The sequence below is a fragment of the Mastacembelus armatus genome, chromosome 14 (assembly GCF_900324485.2).
Source record: "Mastacembelus armatus chromosome 14, fMasArm1.2, whole genome shotgun sequence".
Lineage (NCBI taxonomy): Eukaryota > Metazoa > Chordata > Actinopteri > Synbranchiformes > Mastacembelidae > Mastacembelus > Mastacembelus armatus.
Genome location: NC_046646.1, coordinates 8920260 through 8941812, shown reverse-complemented (window position 1 = coordinate 8941812; position 21553 = coordinate 8920260). Strand labels below are relative to the sequence as shown.

The window sequence follows — 21553 nt, the reverse complement described above, 5'->3', positions numbered from 1 at the left end:
GTAGACACTACTCTTTCTCACTCATTTGTTCAATTTTTTTTGATCAGATAGGGAAATGTGAAGCAGTTTTGTATTAGGTTCTTAGATTGGTTATTTCAGCTTTATACTGGTTTTCAGAATGTGCATCAATAAATCAACACAGGCAAAGGTGAGTAATAAAGAGTAGGACAGGACTCCAAGAGAGATCTTTATTCATGCATTGCACGGACAATTTGGGAAATTGCCAAATAAACCAGCAGCAGTGCTCCACCCAAGCGCAGGTAAACTATAAAGTATAATCAAGCACAACAGTGTAGCAAATAAAGGGACTCGTAAATTACTGAGCAGACCTACAAATCACCAAAATCTCATCCCGAAAATAGGACAGGGTGAATTCCTCATTCAAACAAGAGGGCATTAAAGTGCTCAAATGATGAGTCCAAAACCCTGCTTTTGTGGTAACTGTTTTTCTTGGTCACCTCCCTGCTGAGAGAACTTGAATAACCTCAATACCCATAAAACACAAGTCACCATCTGTATGATTAAACGTGCTGAAATGCCTGACTACTAGAGACTTCTCATCTTTGTTCCTAATGGAACATTTATGTTCACAAATGTATGTTTTTAGATTACTTAGATTGCTTTTGTAAGAAGATCAACTGGGCATTTCAGTAAATAAATAAAAAAAACATGATTCTGCCTTTAACAGATATGCTCCTGCCAAGGGAAGGATGAGTGAAAGTATTACCTCTAATCAAAAAATTACACTGTACACAATTATGACAAGGAAAACTGCAACTAGGTATCTTAGACAAAGATTCCCTTGTGTGACATATTTGCTGATAGCAAAACAAAAGACTGTAAAGATTTCTCTTTAGAGGAGGAGGAGGAGGATGATGATAACTGTCATGGTGTTTTGATCAGTCTCTTTCCTGAACACCTGAGTGTGTCATTCTGTACATGTAGAAGAATTATGTCTGATGTAAATTCAAAATCAATTTGCCTTTTGGAGTTGAGGTCATCTAAAGTAATTATGGGTGAACTTGGATTCATATGGGACCATATAGTTAGTGTTTTATGGGCATTGGGCTTTTTCAGGTTCCCCTAATGGGTAGCTGACCAAGAAAAGCAGTTACCACAAAGAGCATGTTTTTTTGGCTTCATCACTTTGGCACTTAGTCTGGTTTGACTGAGGAATTCACCCTGTCATGTTTTGTGATGAGTTTTTTGTGATTTGTAGGCCTGCTCAGTAATTTGTTTTCTTTCTTGATATTGATGTCCTTTAATTTCTGAATCCCCTCACTGGCTATGTTGTTGCACTTGATTATACCGTACAGTTCACCAGCGCTTTTGTGTAGCATTGCTGCTAGTTTGCAATATGGAGGAGGGTGATTGCCCGAAATGTCCATGCAGTACATTTTCAGAATGTGTCACATGCTGTATACAAATATGAAAGTGTAAATTATTGTTTATCCACTGCACAGCCTGCCTGCTGCCATGCACTATGAGCAGGAAGAGCTACCCTTCCTAAAATTCTTTTTAAGATAAGATGAGATAAGATGAGATAAGCCAAAACTATAGATGCAGAATAAATCCAAATTTGTATATAAACTGGAATTTGATAGCTATGTTTGATGCATCTAGAGGGGAGTCATTTGTCTTTTACGTGTGAAAGCAGCCACATGTTGGTCAGTAGTGTGTTATGTCTGACTTTGTTTATCACCGGTCATTTGTTTGTGCGTCCTGACATCCTGTGCATGTGTCCTGCAGCTGAAACAGATGGAGGTGCAGCTGGAAGAGGAGTACGAAGACAAGCAGAAAGTATTGCGTGAGAGAAGAGAGCTGGAGTCTAAACTGCTGAATGCCAAGGACCAGGTACTCCCATCACACTGCCTCTGGTCTTAGTCAGTGCAGTTGTGTGTGCACTTTAGTGTGGGCCACTTTTTCTGTTGATTAGAAAGAAAACTGCTTTTGAGTCTGGAGAGGTGCTATGGGTTTAGGAGGACGACAGAAAAAGTGTACCAGTTTTAGCTGAAGAGGATTGTTTTGTCATTCAGGTGAGCCAGAGGGATGTGGAGACAGAGAAGAGGCTCAAGAAAGACTTGAAGAGAACCAAAGTCCTTCTGGCTGATGCACAGATTATGTTGGACCACCTGAAAAGTAACGCCCCCAGCAAGAGAGAGATTGCGCAGCTCAAAAATCAAGTACGCCACTTTAATGAACACTTTGCTGAGATGAAGGTCTGAATTAGTCATATTCTTACTGAAACTGCAAAAACACACTTTGATCTGAGAGAGTGAACTCTATGCACACATTTATTTCCTTAGTCCTCTCAATATATAGGCTACATCCTTGATCTTGGCCTACTGCTGTTTGTCCCTCAATTCATCCCCGGTACCTTTTCCTTCCACCTGTTTCTCACAGCTGGAGGAGTCAGAGTTCACTTGTGCTGCAGCGGTGAAGGCTCGAAAGAGCATGGAGATTGAAATAGAGGACTTGCATATCCAAATGGAAGATGTGGTCAAGGCTAAGACGTCGGTGAGTTTTCACTTCTATTAGTTATGCATCCTGAGGGTGGAACATAGGATGTAGAGTGGAACTGCACTAATTGTGTTCCAATTATTCACTTGAGTAGGCTTGAATGTCAATTGTGTAAAACAGTATGTTTTTGTGTATTGTTTGTCTGCATTGTAATTGCTAATGTGTATAGTATTACACATTTAAACATGATTAAATATACCTGCCCCTTTTTCTTCTCAGAATTATAAGAGAAAAAATTATGTGAATGCTTCTGTACCTTTCTGTTGATGAGCAAATGAACGAAACAAAAAAAAAAAAAATTTAATGAATAGAGGGCTTGTGTCTATCACATTCTCACTCTTCAAAATGCAGCAGGGCTCTAACATTAATATGCACACATCATCAAACCATGGTAGGATATTATAATAATAAATGCCCTTTGGCATATGTCTGATTTCAACATTTTGCTATAATGGATAAATAAGCTTTGTCGAATGTTTTTTTCCCTCTTCTCCATCTGCTCATTAATGGCTGTCTCATGAGGGAACTGCCTGCATTTCAGACTTGTAGACTGAGGATGTTTGTGTCTCCGGGGATGACACACAGAGCGTTGTGTGCCTGTGCTTTGCTTGTTAATTGCTGCATTTATGGCAAGGGAAGGTTTTGTAAATGTCTTAGATTAGAGAATGAATATCGGGGGCCCAAGTCTCCCCCCTGAACACCGGGGATGAACTCTAAATAGGACATCACCAGTATGCTGCACTGGCTGCACTTTTCCCTGCCTAAATGAGCCAATTGATTATCTCCAATTGGTCTCATCCTCCAGCCAGAACCCTATCCAGATTGTGTTTCATTGCCATTAGATGAGATTCCAGGACTGCTACAGCCTAGCCAGCTAATGACCATTTATCATATTCAATAGCTCATGAATAAATCCTGTCATTCCCAACTAAAGTGTGTGTTTCCTTTTCTCTTTGTCCCTCAGCTGGAGGAGCAGGTCAGCCGTCTGCAGAGAGAGAAAAATGACCTGCAGTCACGTATGGAAGAGGATCAGGAGGATATGAATGAGCTGATGAAGAAACACAAGGCTGCAGTTGCCCAGGTAGCTCAACCTGTCATCATGCTGTCACCTTCCCCTTTAGGCAGAACACTCAGGCCTGTAGCCGTGAGAAGGAAATAATCACATAGCTCAACAAATATGTAATAATAAAGGAGCTGTAACTTTGTATTTGTTTATTCTTATTTAGCTTGAAATTTTCTGGGATACCAGCTGTAAGATCAGCATTAATATTCTGTCCTTTTCTGCATGTCTAAGTCGAGTGGCTTTGAGGTTTGGAGGACACACTCCCCTCCAAACACAGTGTGTGCTCTGCAGTCGGGGAGATGCAATCTGCTCTACAGCAGATCACATGACAAACTGTCTGGCACAGATGTATTATGTTCATTAACCATTTACATTAAAAGTGTTATTTCACAGATAACTGAAACACACATGAACACTCACATTTCCCCTCTCCCTCACACACAAACCCTATTTCTCTGGCTGTGTGTGTGTGTGTGTGTGTGTGTGTGTGTGTGTGTGTGTGTGTGTGTGTGTGTGTTTGCGCGTGTGTATGTATGTGTGTGTGTGTGTCTGCCAGTCTGCCAGGGACTTGAGCCAGATCAGTGACCTGCAGGCCCAGCTGGAAGAAGCCACAAAGGAGAAGCAGGAGATCCAAGAAAAGGTACAAGGAAGTATTCAAAAGCACTATAGCTGCCTGCCAGGAACCTGCCTGCTGCCTCAACACTTCTCTCTGATTAGGCTTCAGCTTTTCACAGAATTTCTCTGATTATTGTGACCAAGAGGGGGAAAAAAATGCTACATTTCTGTGGAGGTTTTCTCTCCAAAACGGCAAAGCAATTTGCATTTAAATAGTAGAAATTGGCAAAGTCAAGGAGAGAAATTGTTCATTTGCCATTTCGTCCTCATATTTAAAGAAGGGGTCAGGTACATAAATTCAACAACCCATTTCAATGGTTTGACCAATTATATTAAATTTGAGAAATAGCACTTATTATGTCCTTTCATTGATTACCTCTTAACTTGATGCAGCAGTTTCTGTCTCTCATTTGTGGTTTTGTTTGTCTTTTCCTGCCAATGTGTCATTTCCTTTTGAAATTTCAGAAGATGTTCAGGTAAATGAAAAGGTGGCAGTTGGAAACAACTATGAAAACATTGTTGGATGGTGTGATTTGTTTGTTCAAAATGTCTTAACTATTGATGTGAAATAATGTGATAATTGGATGTAGTAGCAAAATCTTGTTACTGTGCTTCTATGATTGTATGCACCATTTATATGTTTATTCTAATTAATAGAAAAACCCTGAAAGTGCTATTTTACTCTCACATGAAAAACATATATTTATATATTTAAAAACAGACTGATCAGTCTGAAATATACAAATAATTACCAACTCACATTGTATTTCAGTTGCTGTATATCATCACCTAAACTATTGGCAGTATGTATTCATAGAACACAGTGTTGCCCAAGGCTTTTGGAGTGTAGGCTTGACAGTATGGCCAAAAAATATTTAAAAAATTCCCACTGATAAATCAGTGTTTCCAACAATACAGATATTGTACCCCAACCTCCCACCTCTTCCAGAAACACTACTGTACCCATATGGAGCTGTTCATACAGTTAATTGCAAGTATATTTACTTTTTTAAGCTTTGGCATAAGCTGCTGATTTTCTTAGGTGTTAACAGTCACCACCAAGAACAGGACTGTTTTTTTTTTTGCTTTGGTTATATCCCAAATGGTTTACAGAACATAGGCAGGAGGACTCAAATTCAGACACAAGGCAGACACAAGGTGCTATGAAGTGGGTTAATAGAAATTAGGGCTTACACGTTAACAGCCGGATGGTGAGAACAGTGAGTGTACTGATTTAAAGAAATGGAAACACACAAGGGTTATATAGAAACAAGAAGGTTCCTGGTTCGAAACCCAGCAGGGGCCCTTTCTGTGTGGAGTGTTGTGTGGGTTTTCTCCAGGTACTCTGGTTTCCTCCCACAGTCCAAAAACATGTATGTCAGGTTGATTGGTGACTCTAAATTGCCCATAGGAGTGAGTGTGAGTGTGTGAGGTTGTTTGTCTCTATGTGGCCCTGTGATGGACTGGTGACCTGTCTAGGGTGGACCCCTGCCTTTCACCCAAAGAGAGCTGGGATATGCTCCAGCAGATCCCTGTGACCCTAAATAGGAATAAGCAGGTATAGATGATGGATGGATGGATGGATGGGCAGGGAAGATCAGGTGACTGCTGCTGGAGGGGAAGTCTGAGGTTATTAACTGAGTGGATGGACAATGGCAGGGACCTGGGAAAGTGAGAATGTGATTGGGGTCTGAACAGGCAACATAAACAGGGCAGAGATAGGAATCATGACAGCTTGAGTGTTTCTGCATACAAAGAACTGATATCAGCATGTGAGATACTCTTTGCAGGCTTACCGAGACAATGCTTGGGCTCAGGCAGAGTCTCACAATGAGAATATTTAATATCAGTGCCCAAGGGTTATCACTATTACGGAGGACATTTTTATTTAAGTATGGCTTTCAGATTATTTTATCACCCAGATCTACTATAAACTTTGAATATTTTCATTGCTAAACTGTGTTATGCTGTACATTATATTAATTCAAGGCACATAACTTTAGGTTCTTTCTGGCCTAGTGTCATGCCCCTAGTGTTGGTCCATATGCTCTCAACAACCGTTTGGATGGATTGCCATCACATTTTTGGCACTGTTGTCAAGATGATGTAAACAAATGATTTTGGTGATCACTGGACTTTTCCTGTAGCACCACCAGCCATTTGACATTTGTGGTTCAGATTGTAATTCACGGTCACATTCCCTGCAGCATAAATGCAAATTCTTTAGTCCACTCTGAAGTTTTTTCTAGTGCCTTGACTGAAAATTTTGAATGATCTAATACTTTGGTTTTCGACCAATACCCATCAGCAACAGCTGTCCTTATGTAAGTCTAAGTAGTGTGCATGGTAACATGCAAGATGATGAAGAAGATGATGAACCTGGTATAAAATATATCAGCAAAAATCATGTTAACATTGTCAGCATGCTCTCAATTGAGATTTAGCATATTTCCCAGCTGACTGGATTAGTTACTGTATACTGTGCTGGAGTTGTCAGCTAAATGGTTGGAGCTCAGCACAGATGTAGATTCATGTGATAAAAAGGTTAATGCACCTGATTTAGGCCTATGTTGATAATAGTGCTTTTATAATGATAGTGTTTTTCTGACAGAGTACTATTTATTCAGACAATAACGTCTAAAATGTCATCTGTGTCATGTGTTAATGCATGCCCTTTTTTTTTTTTTTTTTTAGTCGGTGCATTTGTCTGCTAAATGAATTTCCTCTGGGCTGCTGAGGCTGCAATTAGTGAAACTATGACAGTCTTTAGTGTGTGTTTGCATGCACATTATACATGCTCAGGCTCAGAGTTGGTGGACTTTCAGTGGGTGTTTTCCCTCTAAGTGTTGATATGCAGTAGGATAACAAATACAACCATCTGCCTTGAAGAGAATGTGTTTCGAATATAACTTCACAGCCACTTCCTAACAGCAGACCCAGGCTCTATTATATGAAGCTACACACCTGCCAAAGCTCTGGTACACCCAAGGTCCAGCCATCAGAATATTTTTGGCTACACTTAAGACACACAGCAGGCTGTAAGGCATTGTTAAAGTCTGCCAGGGAATTCAGTGATAGCCATCTAAAGCATCTGACCTTGAAGTGGTTATCTCATCCCCAAAAGGAGGGAAATCGGGATTCTTTAGTAATATCAAAGGAGAACTCCAAATCCTCCTTGTCTTAGATGCAAAGTCTCTCATTAGGTGCCACGCTGCCTTTTGGGCCAGGGTTGTGACGTATCTTTCTTCTTTTTATCAGTCATGAGAAAGCGATTCAGAAAGGACAAACGTGCTTTGCATGAATCTTGGTCCTATCTCAAAGCCTGTGAAATTACTGTGACTCTGTGTTATTCAGCCTGAACCACAAGCTCTTCTTTTGACCATTTGTGATAGATTGGGGACTTATCTAGAGCTCATTATTCAGACTTGATGCACAATATTTACATGCACCAAGATAGATTAAATTTACACACAAAAGGTGAGAAGTGAACATTAATTTAGTTTTAATACATAACACCTACAGTACTCACTTAAGAGGAAATGGAAAACTAGAGGTCAGGGTGGAGGTGTGCAGCGAATGCCTCTCAGGGAGTGATTTTGCGTTTATGTGTATGTATGGATGTGTCTCTCCTACAGCTTCATTCGCTGCAGAGCCAGTTAGAGTTCCAAGAACAGTCTATGGTGGAAAAATCTCTTGTGAGCCGTCAGGAGGCCAAGATCCGTGAGCTGGAGACCAAGCTGGAGTATGAGAGGACACAAATCAAACGGTTGGAGGTGAGATAATCCTCCCTGTCTCTGTGAATCTGTAAATGCAAATTTGACATTTCATTTTTAATTTATTAGGAATCGGAGATAATATGAAGTGAGGGCATGGTTCAGAATTATGAGGTGCTGGTTATGAAATGCATCCACCAATGAATAAAAATATTTTGGATTTATTATTCAGTAAAGTGCCATTTAAAAACATGATTTAAAGTCGCTTTTAACCACATGACATTTAGATCTTTACTGTATATGCTCCAAAGTACATTTACCAAAAAACCCACCTCTCTAATTCTAAATGACTGCCAGTGGTTTACACACTACACTGGTTAGTGCACCTTTAAATTAGAAAATAAAAAGGAAAAAAGGTGGAAGGAAATAGATATATTGCAGTGTTTTTTTCAGTATTAACAGCAAACCCGATATCGTGGAACCCTTAAATGTTACACAGTGCTGCACATAAGTGTAAGAGTTGTTCTTTTGTCCAAATGTCACCTTTGTGATTTCACACCATTCACCTTGACTACTTCCCAGAGCCTGGTGAGTCGTCTGAAGGAAAATCTCGAGAAGATGACTGAGGAGAGAAACCAACACATTGCTGCAGAGAACAGGGAGAAAGAACAGAACAAGAGAATGCAGAGGAATATAAGGGACATGAAAGAAGAAATGGCAGAGCTGTCTAAGAAAGAGGGCGAGGCGAGCCGGAAGAGGCATGAGCTGGTAAGGCTCTGGGTGCTGGGAGACTTTGAAGTGATCCACTGGAGTTTATGTTAGAGGAGGTAACCGTGCTTCTTCTGTGATGTGATCCATTGCCCAGGAAATGGACATTGAGAGCTTAGAGGCGGCAAACCAAAGCTTACAAGTGGACCTTAAGCTGGCCTTCAAGAGAATCGGTGACCTGCAGGCTGCCATCGAGGATGAGATGGAGAGTGACGACAATGAGGATTTGATCAACAGGTAGAGCTCAATTTTAATCTTCTCAAAGGTAACATATGCTTGGTCATCAGGGGACACTGTGTGAAGCTAGAGCACTTTCTCTGAGAAAGTTACCAAATGAGAACGGCAAGGTTTTTTAGTAGCCTGTCAATCACAACTTGTATCGTTTCATTCACTATATCTCACATCTTCCTACTTCTATTTCTCTCCAACCTCTTTTGTACTAGGCGAGTCAGACTATTCTCTGTTCCCCAAATACTTCTCACATGGTTTAATTTGGTTCCCTGCCTTCTGATCTTTTGTCTTGGTGCTGGTTTTCCCTGTTTGGTTACCCCTTCCCTCTTTGCTGTGGGGTTGAGGGTTATGCTAGCTCTGAGCCCACTGAGGTAAACACTAACTGCAATAATACAGAGCTTTAGAAGTAAGATATTACACACCCCCAGCTCTACTTGAGAAGGAGGCCAGCAACAGCACGAATTGATTTACAGACTCAGTGTTTTACAATGGATAGTTATTTTATGTGTGCAAGTGTAAAACCATTTATTTGTTGCTTAACTTATTTTGTCCTCTTTTTGCACCGTTGTTTATGTATCTCACCTTCTCTTTTTCTCTTTTTCTTTGTTCCCTTTTTGGTGTCTTCCTCACTTCTGGCAGTTTGCAAGACATGGTGACAAAATATCAGAAAAGAAAGAACAAAACGTGAGAATGAAAAATGCATCCTTTGTCTTTGTCATTATGGTTGTTTCCCAGTTTTTTTTTTTTTCTCACCCTTTGCAACAACACAAGACAATAATGCAGTATTCCTTATCCTTTCAGTTTGTGTTGTTCACTGTAGCACTGTGAGGAGAATTAATTTTAAATAGATGGAAAACCGTGTCTGTGGTATAAATCTCTGATAAAAGCTATTCATTTGGTTTTGTGCCAAGTGTCTGGAGGTGTCTATACACAGTCGGGCCTCGTTGAAGATGTTTTTTACCTTTAGTGCAGCATGAAGGTATTAGAAAAATCTGACGTTATGCAGGATATTTACAATGTCAGAGAAAATGTAAACAAGGATAGTGAAACATTTAAAACTAAAGGACACTGGTATACTCCTTTAAGCCTCTCTCACACCTGTAGAAAGTCAGAAAATCGGAAATACAGAAAGGTGTTACAGACCTGTGGTAATACTGTATTATTGTCTCCCTAAATATTTTTGCATCAGACATCACCCTTTGCTACATTTGCACCATCCTCATGAACCATCAAAATTCATTTGTTTGGGTTTAGGGTTAAAGTTATTTTGCATTGAAAGACACTGTTTTTTGTTTGTTTTTTTAACCCATATTCTCTTCCTTAGTGTCTTTTCCACAGCACAAGTCCCGCTAAGTTAGTGTGAAGGTTCCATAATGTCGATTTCAGTTACTTTAGTTTTTTATAGTCTTAAGATTAGAAGAAATAAGAACAGAGACTGAGATACATCTGTTAAAATTATTACAGCATAACCAGAAGATAAACTGTACTACAATCAGAATTATGCATTTGGACAAATTTGGGCTTACAGCACTATGTGCATCACCTAACGAGAGAAATTCAATGTTCAGTAACATTTTTTTTTTTGTAAAATAACACAGATAGATTATATACATACAGTACAGAATGCATGCATATGGTAATATATATATATGCTGTGTAGCTTAACTTCAGAGCTGTTTTTAAAAGTAATCTAAAATTGCATTTTTATCTCAAAAAATTCACATTATTTCTAGTACATTATAGCATCAGGCCAAATATAGTTAAAATGTATGGTACTGGTAACAATAACCATTTCTCACAATATACTGTGCAGTTTTGCACTGTTGAAAATATATAACACATACAGCATATGTATACATCAATTTGTTATCTGCATTTTCCAGTGAAATGTATTGTTATATACATTTTCAAGCTATAGTGTGAAGAGATGATCTGAATTGGCCCCACTACATGAACTTAGCTCAGTGGGAGGAATTACATGTGCTGTGGAAGACACATAGCACAATTGTGTGATTGATGCCTGTGAAATGATTGCTGCACCCTGTGACTGTGCGTCCATGACTGCACAGTCAGCAAGCTTTTCGAGACAGTGACAGTGCACTGCTGAAATGTTTTCACCCAAAGCTCTGCTGTTGATTTCCATGCATGTAAATGCTTCACTAATCCAATTTCATGCGTGCTGTGAAACATCTAACTTTAAATACAAATACTCACCTTGTCTTGCTTGTAAAATGCGTAGTCATTGATTGTGAATGTTAAAGATGTTCTTTTGACTGACTAAATCCTATTTGTTTCAGATTTTATGCAATGAAAGGATTTTTTGTTGCATGTTAAATTATTTAAACCTTCATCAGTGCGTATCAAAGAAATGTAGTCTACAGTTTGTAGCACATATACCCATCCATAATTTCCCACTTTAACCTCTGATTGCTTCTTCAAAGAGACATGGTATCACAGTCTTTATCGTTTTTTTCTTTATCTATTTGTCATCAGACAACCAGTGTGTATCAGCGCACTGCATTCTTTTTGTGCATCTCACGGAAAAGAGCAATGATTTGCCATGTTTACTTAATTGCATTTTCCCTTCCTTCAACATCCCTGCATTAGCAGCATGGATGAACAGTACTGGGGGAGGTGATTTTTCTTCTAATTATGAAGTGGGTTTTCCAGATGATTTGCATTATTATTCAACATGTTTGTATTCAGTGCTTCAAAACAGAGGTTACAATAGCAGGAGTATTGTCATTATTGTGGGGGATAATGTAAAAAATTGTGTTCAATTCAATCTGGGCTTCCTCTCACAACTGCAGGAGGCTGCATTACGTACTGTTGCTAACTGTATAAATGATTCAGTCGGTATGAACTGACCATCAGGGTTGCAAGGGTTGAATTGCATCATAATGTGTAGAGTGCCCACTGATTAATTAACATAAATTGATGCACTGTGGGCTTTTTTGTCAATATGCAATAGCTCATGTTGCCTAGATACCATAAAAATATGGTGCTGGTACCACAAGTGCTAAACTAATAGAACCAAGCCATACGAGATTTGATGCTGAGTGTAAGTATTTGTGACAAAGATTTACAACCAGTGCAGGCCGATTGTCAGAAGCGATTAATGTTTATTTCTAAATTCTTGGGGCTTGTTTGTATCTACGAGCCTCAGGACTGGTTAGCTACTAGTGTGGGGCCAAGGACAAATCATTTGTGACACCATTTGCGCAGCACTCAATTGCGAGCCACCTTTTATTTCGTGTTAGAGAGGGAGGACAGGGAGATGATTTTGCTGTGGGCTGGTTTCAGTATTTTGTTGTGTAATATATCATGTTAAAAAGTCAGGGCATCACAGAGCTGACAAATGGGCAGCATCTGTAATCAACATGCTAGTGTAATGAACCTATTATCTTTTTTGTGTTGAGCTTTTCATCAGTTATATTTAGCATGTGGTGCAGAAGAGAGGGAGTGGAAAATAAACGGATGAGATATAATAGCTGAACTTGGACTCACAATTTCAGCTTGCTGCCTCATGAAGCACCTCTCAAACTCTAAAGTGAACTGTTTTTTTTCCTCTAGAAAAGAAGATAATCAGACCATTTAGTCTCTCTGGGATCATTATTACCGTCCCCCCAGAAAGCCTGGCCATAAGGTCGATTATGAGAAAGTTAAATATGTAAATGGTCTCAGAAAGCTTGAAAGCGTGAATACAATCCAGGCAAAGTCACAAAGGTTTCTTTCTGTCTGTGCTCACTCACCACCAGCAATGCCACCACCTTTCTTGTGTTTAAAAAAAAAAAAAAAAAAAAAAAGTTTTTAGGTAGACTGCACTGCAAAACAAGCTGGTGAGCAAACAAAGCTTGGTGGCAGACACTCAGATTGCTACTTACATGCATTTTGCAGCATGCTCAAGGGTTTGGATAGCTATGCTTGTCCAAGACACTGATTTTTAATGATAGTCAGCTGTCAAGCAGATATTTTAGATTGATTAAGCATGGCTCCCTGGAAATGACTGGAAGTACGGCTATGAATAATCATAAAGATGAAACTTCTAAGTCGTCTACAAATCAAGAGGAACTAGAAGTTGCAGCTTCTCAACAACAACACTGTCATTAGTGTTATTAATATACAGCGTGTTGTTCTGGAACTAAAAACCATATCATGGGGAATTTAATTTTCTCTGGCTTACCACAGCAACACACATCACACATAGTTTATACCTTGAGAGCATGCATGCCTCTGTGCACTCTTAAAACTGTTTATTAAAATAAATTTTCACACTATGTGTAGCCAAGAAAGGCTGTGTATAGTATCTAGCACTGTTTTTGGATGCAAGCGTCTGCTCAGAGAAATGGAACATTTTTCACACAATGCACTTCATCAAACACATTTCGACCACTGTCAATACTGGTCAAAATGTGTTTCGGAAATTAGCTTCAAGGTTATTGCACTTGACCCAACTCTTCCACGCCATTTCTCGTGACATTAACCTTACAGGACAATAAGGGTGAATAACTTCAAAAATGCACCATAGATTTTAAACAAATGAAAGAGGAGTGACCTTTACCAGGTGGGATCTACCAAGCTTTTTCAACGCGATCTGCAGGTCTCCATGGATTGATTGTTATGTCAAGCAAAGGGCTATGGGGCTGTGTCATGGCACCACTCCAATAACAATCACACCAGGAGCAGGTGACATGCCACACAGATGCTAGCAGCCCAGAACCTGCCAAACAAGTTAATTATGCCTCTAAGAGCTTCATCTGCATTCAGCCAGATTATGCATTTGCTTCCCTCATCTGAGTTTCTTAAAAACATTTTGAATATGTACCTGTAGATCTTATTGTATCACATAATTATTCTTATCTACAGCCTCTCAGGATTGTTCTGCATTATACTGACCATTGTTCTTAAAAACAAAACAAAACAAATACATGTACTAAGAAAAAGCTTTGGTTATGTAGTTACTAACAAAAACAAATTATACCTGTGCAATTATTTTGATGATACACTGCATAAAATATTCTTAAACAAGTCATTTAATGCAATTTTGTGTCTGCAACTATGGTGGTTAACTATTATTACTATTATTTTAGAAGTAGCAAGTGAGGATTTAGGAAAATTCTTAAGATAATTTATGTTTTAAAAAAGGTGAATTCTCAAATTCAAATCTCATTTGATTATAAATTGCTGCACTTGTAAAAGTGACCTGTTAAGGTGAGTATTTTGGCTGTGGTGTGTTAGCGTCTCAGAAGCTTCTCACAAAATCTAGCTGATTTCATTTCTTCACAGTGGGGATGAGGCAGAATCAGATTCAGAGGTGGAGGACCGTGTGGATGGAGTTAAGTCTTGGCTTTCAAAAAACAAAGGATCCACCAAGGCTTTGTCAGATGAGGGAAGCCTGAAAAGCACCAGGTTAGTGCCCAAGCCCTTTTGCATCCTTATATAGAATATAACCATGCACATCCCTGTGGTGATAAAACTGTCTATGTTCCCAGCCTGTAAAAGGCCCCGGGGCAGTTTGCAACAGAAGGATGGGTTTATCACGTGATTAGGTGTCATCTCTCTCTCTTGGTAATCTGTCTAATGACAGGAGGCGGAATAGGGAAGCGGCTGCTGTCAAATTTATTGAAGTGGCCCATGGCCAGTTGGCATGCTAAATGACACTTCTGCCACAGTTAGATAGATCTTCTCACTTGCCTCACTTGTTACAGTGTATACTGTACATAACAGCAATAGCCAGATGTGTTGTATATATCCCCTGATACTTGACAGATCCCAAACACAAAATGAAAATTTATTTTTATAGTCTGAAATCAGAGATATGATTCAAGGCACCAACATTCCATGTTAGCACACAACAGCTGTGGTTTAATATACTACATGTTGCATAAAAGACTGAAATTTCCCCTTAACGTTGGCCAGAGTTTCTGACTGTATTTTACTTTCTTATTTTGTTGGTTATCTTTGGTGTTGATTGCATTACATAATCCTTTAGATATTCAGCAAATGCCGATGTCAAAGAGGTGAAAGAAGTTAAAGAGAAGCTGAATGATGGAAGTAAAGATGCAAAAGAGGTAGAGCAGAACAGATCAGTGTCCGTCATGAGTTCCCTAAGCTACAGAAAGCGTTCCAACCTGAAAGACTCCATCGGGGGGACAGGGGATGAGAGCTCTCTGTTTAACACTCTCAAAGAACAGCCTGACATGCCAGATCATGCATCAATTCGCAAAGCCAAGTCTAAATCCGGGGAGCTCCAGGAGGATTGGAAGAAGAGCCAGACACAGGAAGACTTGGATGACAAAAGCTCTGTCATCTCTTTGGCCTATTCTGAGGCCACCAGCAGAGCCAGGAAGGGCTTGGAGTCCCGCTGGACCTCCCGCAGCAGCCCTGAAATTGATAAGGAATCCATGGTGTTCTCTGTAGCTCCCAGCAGAGCGTCCACAAGGAGGGGTGTGTTGGACATGGATGATGACAATAAGTCGACTATCACTAGTGTGAGCCGCTCCAGCCCCAGGTCGCTCCATCGCAGCTCTTCTTGGAAAGACGACAAACGCAGTAGCTCACGCTTGTCTGTTGCTCGCAGCTGTGGCCTCAGTGAGTTTGGTCTGCATGTAGATGGTGACGATGATGGCCAGAGTGTGGCTTTTAGTCAAGGAAGAGCTTCACCTTACAGTCCCCGCTCAGTCAGCCGCAGCTTTTCCACTCCGGCCCGACCACGCTCCTCAGATGGTAATTTACCTGATACGTCTGACATTAAAACAGTTACCCACCGCAATTACTTGGATCCTGATTTGGAGGCTGCTATTAATGAGGTGCTGAGTTTTAAACCCATTAAGTTCAAGCGCAGCAAACTTGATGAGTCTAGCAGTGAGGATGAAAAGAAGGGTGCAGGAAGCGAGGGCAGTAAGAAGAAGGAAGAAGACGAGGGGGTTGGCCGCAGCACGTCCAGCCTGCGTCGCTCTGCATCGGGGTCCGCTCTGGACTATGGCAATCGCCCGTCCAGCACCCTGAGCACCAGAAGTTCTCGCAGCCGTAAAAATAAAAAAACCAAAGCCCGTGCGTCGGACGACTCCTCCTCAGATGATCGTCACAGCAGAAAGAGCTCAAGGGCAAAGAAGGGCAAGAAGTCCAAGAAGAGGTCTAAGAAGAAGCAAAGTGAGTCAGAGGATTCCTCTTCCTCCTCTTCCTCATCAGAGTCCTCCTCTTCCTCCTCCTCTGACTCAACGATTTCCTACCGCAGTTCCAGCAGTGTTAAAAGAGGCATGAAACACACATCTGATGATGATAAGAAAGAGCCTTCAGGTCATGGGCCATCTAGCAAGAAGGACAGTAAGAAGAGGCAAAAGAAGATGGATAGCTTGATGATGAAATACCTCTACAGACCTGACAGTGACTGATACCAGCGGTGGAAGGTGATGCTTGCTGTGATATTAACACAGGAGCCTGGCAAATCTGAAACTGATATTTCACTTACTAACTTTGTTTTCTGTCTGTGAATGTTTTCTACTTATTGACTCTGTGAATAATCCTTTTAATATTGAGTAGCTGTGTTTTTCACAAGTGATGTTATCAAATTAGAAACCATCAAAAATGCTTTTCTTATTTGCCCACATTTATCTTCCAAACAATCTCACCAAATTACTGCAATACCTGCAGTAGACTTTAGTTCTCTTTGCACTCCAGTCACTTCAGTTTCATTTCCAAATGCCATTATAAACAGCACTTGATACATTTTGTGATATACAGTAATCCATCATTGTGCTGTAATTCATCAAATATTTTTATATTGCTTTAAGATGTATTCATTCCAACCAGTACAATGCACTTTAAGCTAGTCATCAGATATACTAGGGTTTTAAAGCAATGTTCCAATTTTGCAAAGATTTATTGCATCTGCACATCTGTGTGTTTTTCTAATGTTGTGTTGATGCAGTTATAAGTATAAAGTGTCGGTACGAGAGTCGTGGCTGACTGGCAGTGAGACAAGAACAAAATGAAACCTACATTTGCTTTAATGAAAAGAATTTACAGAGATGTGACATGATTGTTAATGTAATTTAACTTGAACACAGCATCATAATCAAAATGCTGAAATTAGTTTAGCTTTTTTTTTTTTTTTTTTTTTTTAGTGGGAGGTCTTTTCATTAGTCTTCTTGCTTAGCTGTAGCACCACTGTAGAGTTTAAGAGTGCAGTTCACACCAAAATGTGATGAAAACGGTCTTTTCTACACAGGGTTACTCTCACTGTAAATAAACACAGCTATATTTTTCTCTATGTATTTTTCTGACATTTCAGTTTTTTCATACTGAAATGTTTCAATGTCTCACTACCATACAAAACATCATGCTGCTTAGAAAAAAAAGTTTTCAAAGTTTTGTTAGCATTATTCTGCTTTATTTAACACTTGTGCAGCAGTTTGTATGCATGACAAGGCTGGAACAGATGGGACACCTCATAAATTGCATGATCCCATTGTGGGTGCTATTCTGCTGGAAGGACATGTTGCTTTTTCCTTGTGTATTAAAGAGCAGTGCACTCTGGATATAGGAAATCTCCCCTATTTAGGTTCCTATTCAAGTAATGCAATTAGTGACCATGTGTTGTCATGGCAACATAATCGAAGGATGTAAAGGCCTGGCCTTAATTCACCTCTAATAAGACTGGTTTGTAGAAGTAGCAAGGTACAATGTAGAACTGACCTCTTTGCACCTGCAGTGTACTTTGAGACTTTGAGTTATCATTATTTGTTAGTCACCAGTGCTGAATTAATAATTTGCATGATTGGACTTCTGGTATTTATATCACTGTCTTCACTGACTGCTTGCTAAGACCTCAACACTATGCCATGTTCACAATACTTGTGCATGAAAAGGGTTTGTGGCTGATGTTTATATTGCTAAGAGTTTTTTTTGAAAGGATTTCTGTGGTTTAATCCCAGTAATACTGGGACCAAAAACATATCAAGCATTTTTCTCATACAGACTACTAATTCACAATAAAAACAAACTATAAGAAATTGTGATAGCAATGTACACATGGGCTATGCATGCTTCAGGGGATGCGTTGTTTGCTGCCTGAGGAAGTATGTAATCTTGTAGCCTAAATAGTTTGTAGTTTCCTGTCCCGTGTTTTTTAACAACCTCATTTCTCCTCTGTGTCGTTTCTCCTATAAGTAGCCAAGTTATGATATAATGGTGTGTTTCTATGTGTGTTGACCCCTATAGCCCTCCTGTGTACAAGAGGCACCTGAGTCTTGGCAGATCTGATGAAGAGGATGAGGCGGGCAGAGACTCCAGCAGGCAGTCGCTGAGGCAGAGCGACAGCGAAGGCGCGCTGGGAGAGAGCGCATCATAACCCAAACTCAGGTCACCTCATGCTTTCACTGACTCCAACCACACAGGAGAGACATCATTTGCCTCGGAACTTTACAACCACTTTGGAGGCAACCATTATGGCCAGCTGCTTCCAGAGGGGAGAACAGTGAAGACACACAGTGTTTAGAAATAGTTTAGTCCTTTGACAATCTTTCACTTATTATGGCACAGCCATTCACATCGTGAAATCATGTTGCTTCTGTGGCTGAAATGTCCTTTTTCTTTTTTTTCTTTTTCTTGATTTAACACAACAAATTGAGTGAGGTACTTAATGCACATCAGTAAAGTTGAGCACTATCACTGTAACTTCTGTCCCTGTTTTATTTATAAGAGCTGCAAATTTAAGCGCTCTTCAGCTCACTCCTTTGACTATTCAGATGGCTCTGCCAAGAGGATTTAGATAAGCCCATTCGGGGTGGATGTCTTCAGAACGGTCTGACCAACTATTAAAGACTGTTCTTATCTCTTACCCATTAATGTGGACGAGCACAGGGGAAGGAATTAACCCCTTTTCAATTAATTATCTTGCTGCAGGTTTACATATGGCTCTTGTTTCAAGTTGAGATAGCTATCATTTGAACAAGGTGATAATAAGTCATGTTTGCTGATATAAAAATAATAGAATTTTTATTAAAACAATCTCTTTGATGTTTAAGGATAAATCCCATTTATATGTCTGAAGTGCTGAGAAATGGATTTAAAACAAAATCTAATCTAAATGTGTATATATAGTATACATATATAGTTTATGTGGAATAAAAGCCTTTATTTATCATAATATTCAAATGAAGTAAGATTTTCAAAAACTAGCGAGAGAAGTATTTATTAAGATAAGGTACATGTCATATTCCTGATTTATTCTTATTTTGAAGTGGAGTACATGCTGGAATGCTTTTGGTTTGGCTCCATTAAGGCTCAGACATGCTTTTGTTCACTTTGTCATATTTCTTAAAGTTCAAAGGGAATGTATTTGTTTGCTGTTATAAAGGAGCTTTCCACAGAGACTTTTAGAATTTGCAAATGCAGGGATGCATGGTGTTTGTTTAGATTCAGAAACACTGGATTTCTACTGTATAGAATAAACCAAATCTCCATTTTATCCTGAATCCTGCAGAATAATATTCTGTGTTGGATATAGAGTATAATGAAATCCATTTTCATGTCTCAGCTGCTGGTGTGGTTATGTGTTATAGGTGTACAGTGCAGATAATCTTGAATTGAGGGATAATTTGTCCATATTGGTTCAAGCAGGAAAATAATTGCAGCATTTTCAGTATGTTAGTCTTCCTAGTTCAAGGTGCCAAGAAGTCTCAGAGGATGGAGATTTTGACTTTTTTATTCAGTAAAGGTTTTTTGTCAGAAAAGCAAGTGTCAAACAATTCAACTTTATCTCTGTAATGGTATGTTTGGGAGTGTTCTCCATTCCTCATTTATCCACCCCTATAGGCCCATAGAATACTGCCCAAAATACCCTGAAATTACAGCCACTCTGCTCTTGTAATTCAGTACCTTCAAGGGATTTCAGATCTGAAGTGACATAAATAGTCCACTAATTACCATGTTTGTCTAGACACATATGAAACTTTCTATATTTGGCCTTACAGAATGATAATTATCCTTAGATGACTATAACTTTATGGGTTTAGAGCTATTATAGGAAGCATATATATATAGAGTCTGTGCTGTGAAAAAAATCTTCCAGTGTCTGGCTTGCTATTTGCATATATTTTCATGAGAGGCTAATCTGCATTTCATGTCTTATTTTCTATGTTTTTCTTTTCCTTTACTTCAGACATGAATATTAATGTGGGACACAGGAAACTTTGATGTTGGTGATTCAGAATAGACTTGTTAAATTAAAAAAAAATATATTGTAAGTTTCATTGCCTCTACTCTGGAGTTCCTCACCTCCCACAAAATGCTTCAAAAGTTTGTGTACTTCATTGTATCTTTTGAAAACGCGTGTCTATTTTCATTATCGCACAGATCACCATTTGTAATATGAGTGATTTTGGAGTTTTTCGGTAAATAAATTCAGTTGTTTGTTTACAGAATCGATGCCGGCTTGCTGTAAGGTATAATTTGGTTGTTTGTTTTGCTTTGTTCCGAATTCACCACCATCAGAAAACAGTTGGAGGAAAGGAGGTTAAAAAAATGCAGGACAGCTTTAGCAAAACAAGTCATTTATGTGTTTGATTAATTTTAGCTCATCTCCCCTAGAGTAGCTTCTCATCATACCCATCCACTTTTCCCAGGAGACTGCAGAGGAAACAAACAATTCTTAGAAATGATTAATTCTGAGGCAGACTGAACTTTGCTCACACTATCTTGCAACACTTGGGTTGTTAATATGACTGCTGCATAGCTACACAGTTCAAAACCAAGCTTGGGGCATATTCAGGAAGATCAAAAACCGAGAGAAAGCACAGTCTTCCTTTCCACACATTCAATCTCAATTCTACATAGGTGACGCTTACCTAGATTCAAAGGGATTGATGGTTTTAGATTACCACCTTGGTTGACATTCATCTTCAGTGTGTTTTTCTTTCAAGAATCCTCTATTTATCCAACCAATCTGTAATCCTCATTTCTATACACAACCTGTTCTGGTGCTTCACTCTGTGCCAGGAAGCTTTTGCTGCAATTTCACTTCTCTTGTGTGCACCCTCTGGGCGGCTGCATGTTTCTGCTTAAAGGCTTTCCTTTGAGTGACAGATTAAATTCTGCTCCCGATTTTACTTATTTTGGCTCTAACACTGTTTCACAAGCCACTGGAGCAGGAAGTCATTAGCTCGACAAAGCCAAGCAAGTCTGTGTTTACGGTGCCACCCTCCCTGTTATTTAGACAGAATGACTTGGCCATTTGCTGCACTGGAAGTCTAATGCTGCACTTCCACGGATAGGACTGCCTTACACAATAATATAGAATGCCAGTAGTGTAACCATTGCTATACATGTCATTCGTTCACTTATTGAGTAGAACATCTGAGTATGTCAAGGCCTCATATCCTTAATATTTCACCTGGAATTTGGATTAAAGTGTGTACTTTTCTTGAAATATTCATGAAAACCACTTGTCTTCTCCCAGCAAGCTTCTCTGACGGTGTGGACAAAGAGAAAGCTTTTAAAATTACAAAGTAGATGGAGACAAGCCAAACTGAGTCAGAACTGACTGTTAAATGAAACCGTGTGCCAGTTTATGCATAAGCAGCTCTATTTGCCAAGCAGCTCCACATTTTGACCTTGGTTGAAGGCCACCCTGCCAGGCAGT

The 21553-nt window shown here is 39.5% G+C and overlaps 1 protein-coding gene across 6 annotated transcripts in view; it reads left to right on the top strand.

Moving 5' to 3' along the window:
* Positions 1-20331, top strand: part of LOC113142781 (unconventional myosin-XVIIIa-like) — a 57751-nt gene extending 37420 nt beyond the window's left edge. For all 6 annotated transcript variants that reach the window (XM_026328035.1, XM_026328038.1, XM_026328036.1 and 3 more), the window contains 12 exons: positions 1750-1854; positions 2037-2183; positions 2404-2517; positions 3485-3601; positions 4140-4223; positions 7834-7971; positions 8494-8679; positions 8777-8916; positions 9550-9594; positions 14197-14319; positions 14903-16319; positions 18133-20331. In XM_026328035.1, the coding sequence (XP_026183820.1) occupies positions 1750-1854; positions 2037-2183; positions 2404-2517; positions 3485-3601; positions 4140-4223; positions 7834-7971; positions 8494-8679; positions 8777-8916; positions 9550-9594; positions 14197-14319; positions 14903-16304 (2601 nt within the window). In that variant the 3' untranslated portion in view covers positions 16305-16319; positions 18133-20331. The remainder of the gene's footprint in view (positions 1-1749; positions 1855-2036; positions 2184-2403; positions 2518-3484; positions 3602-4139; positions 4224-7833; positions 7972-8493; positions 8680-8776; positions 8917-9549; positions 9595-14196; positions 14320-14902; positions 16320-18132) is intronic.
* The last annotated feature ends 1222 nt before the right edge of the window (positions 20332-21553 follow it).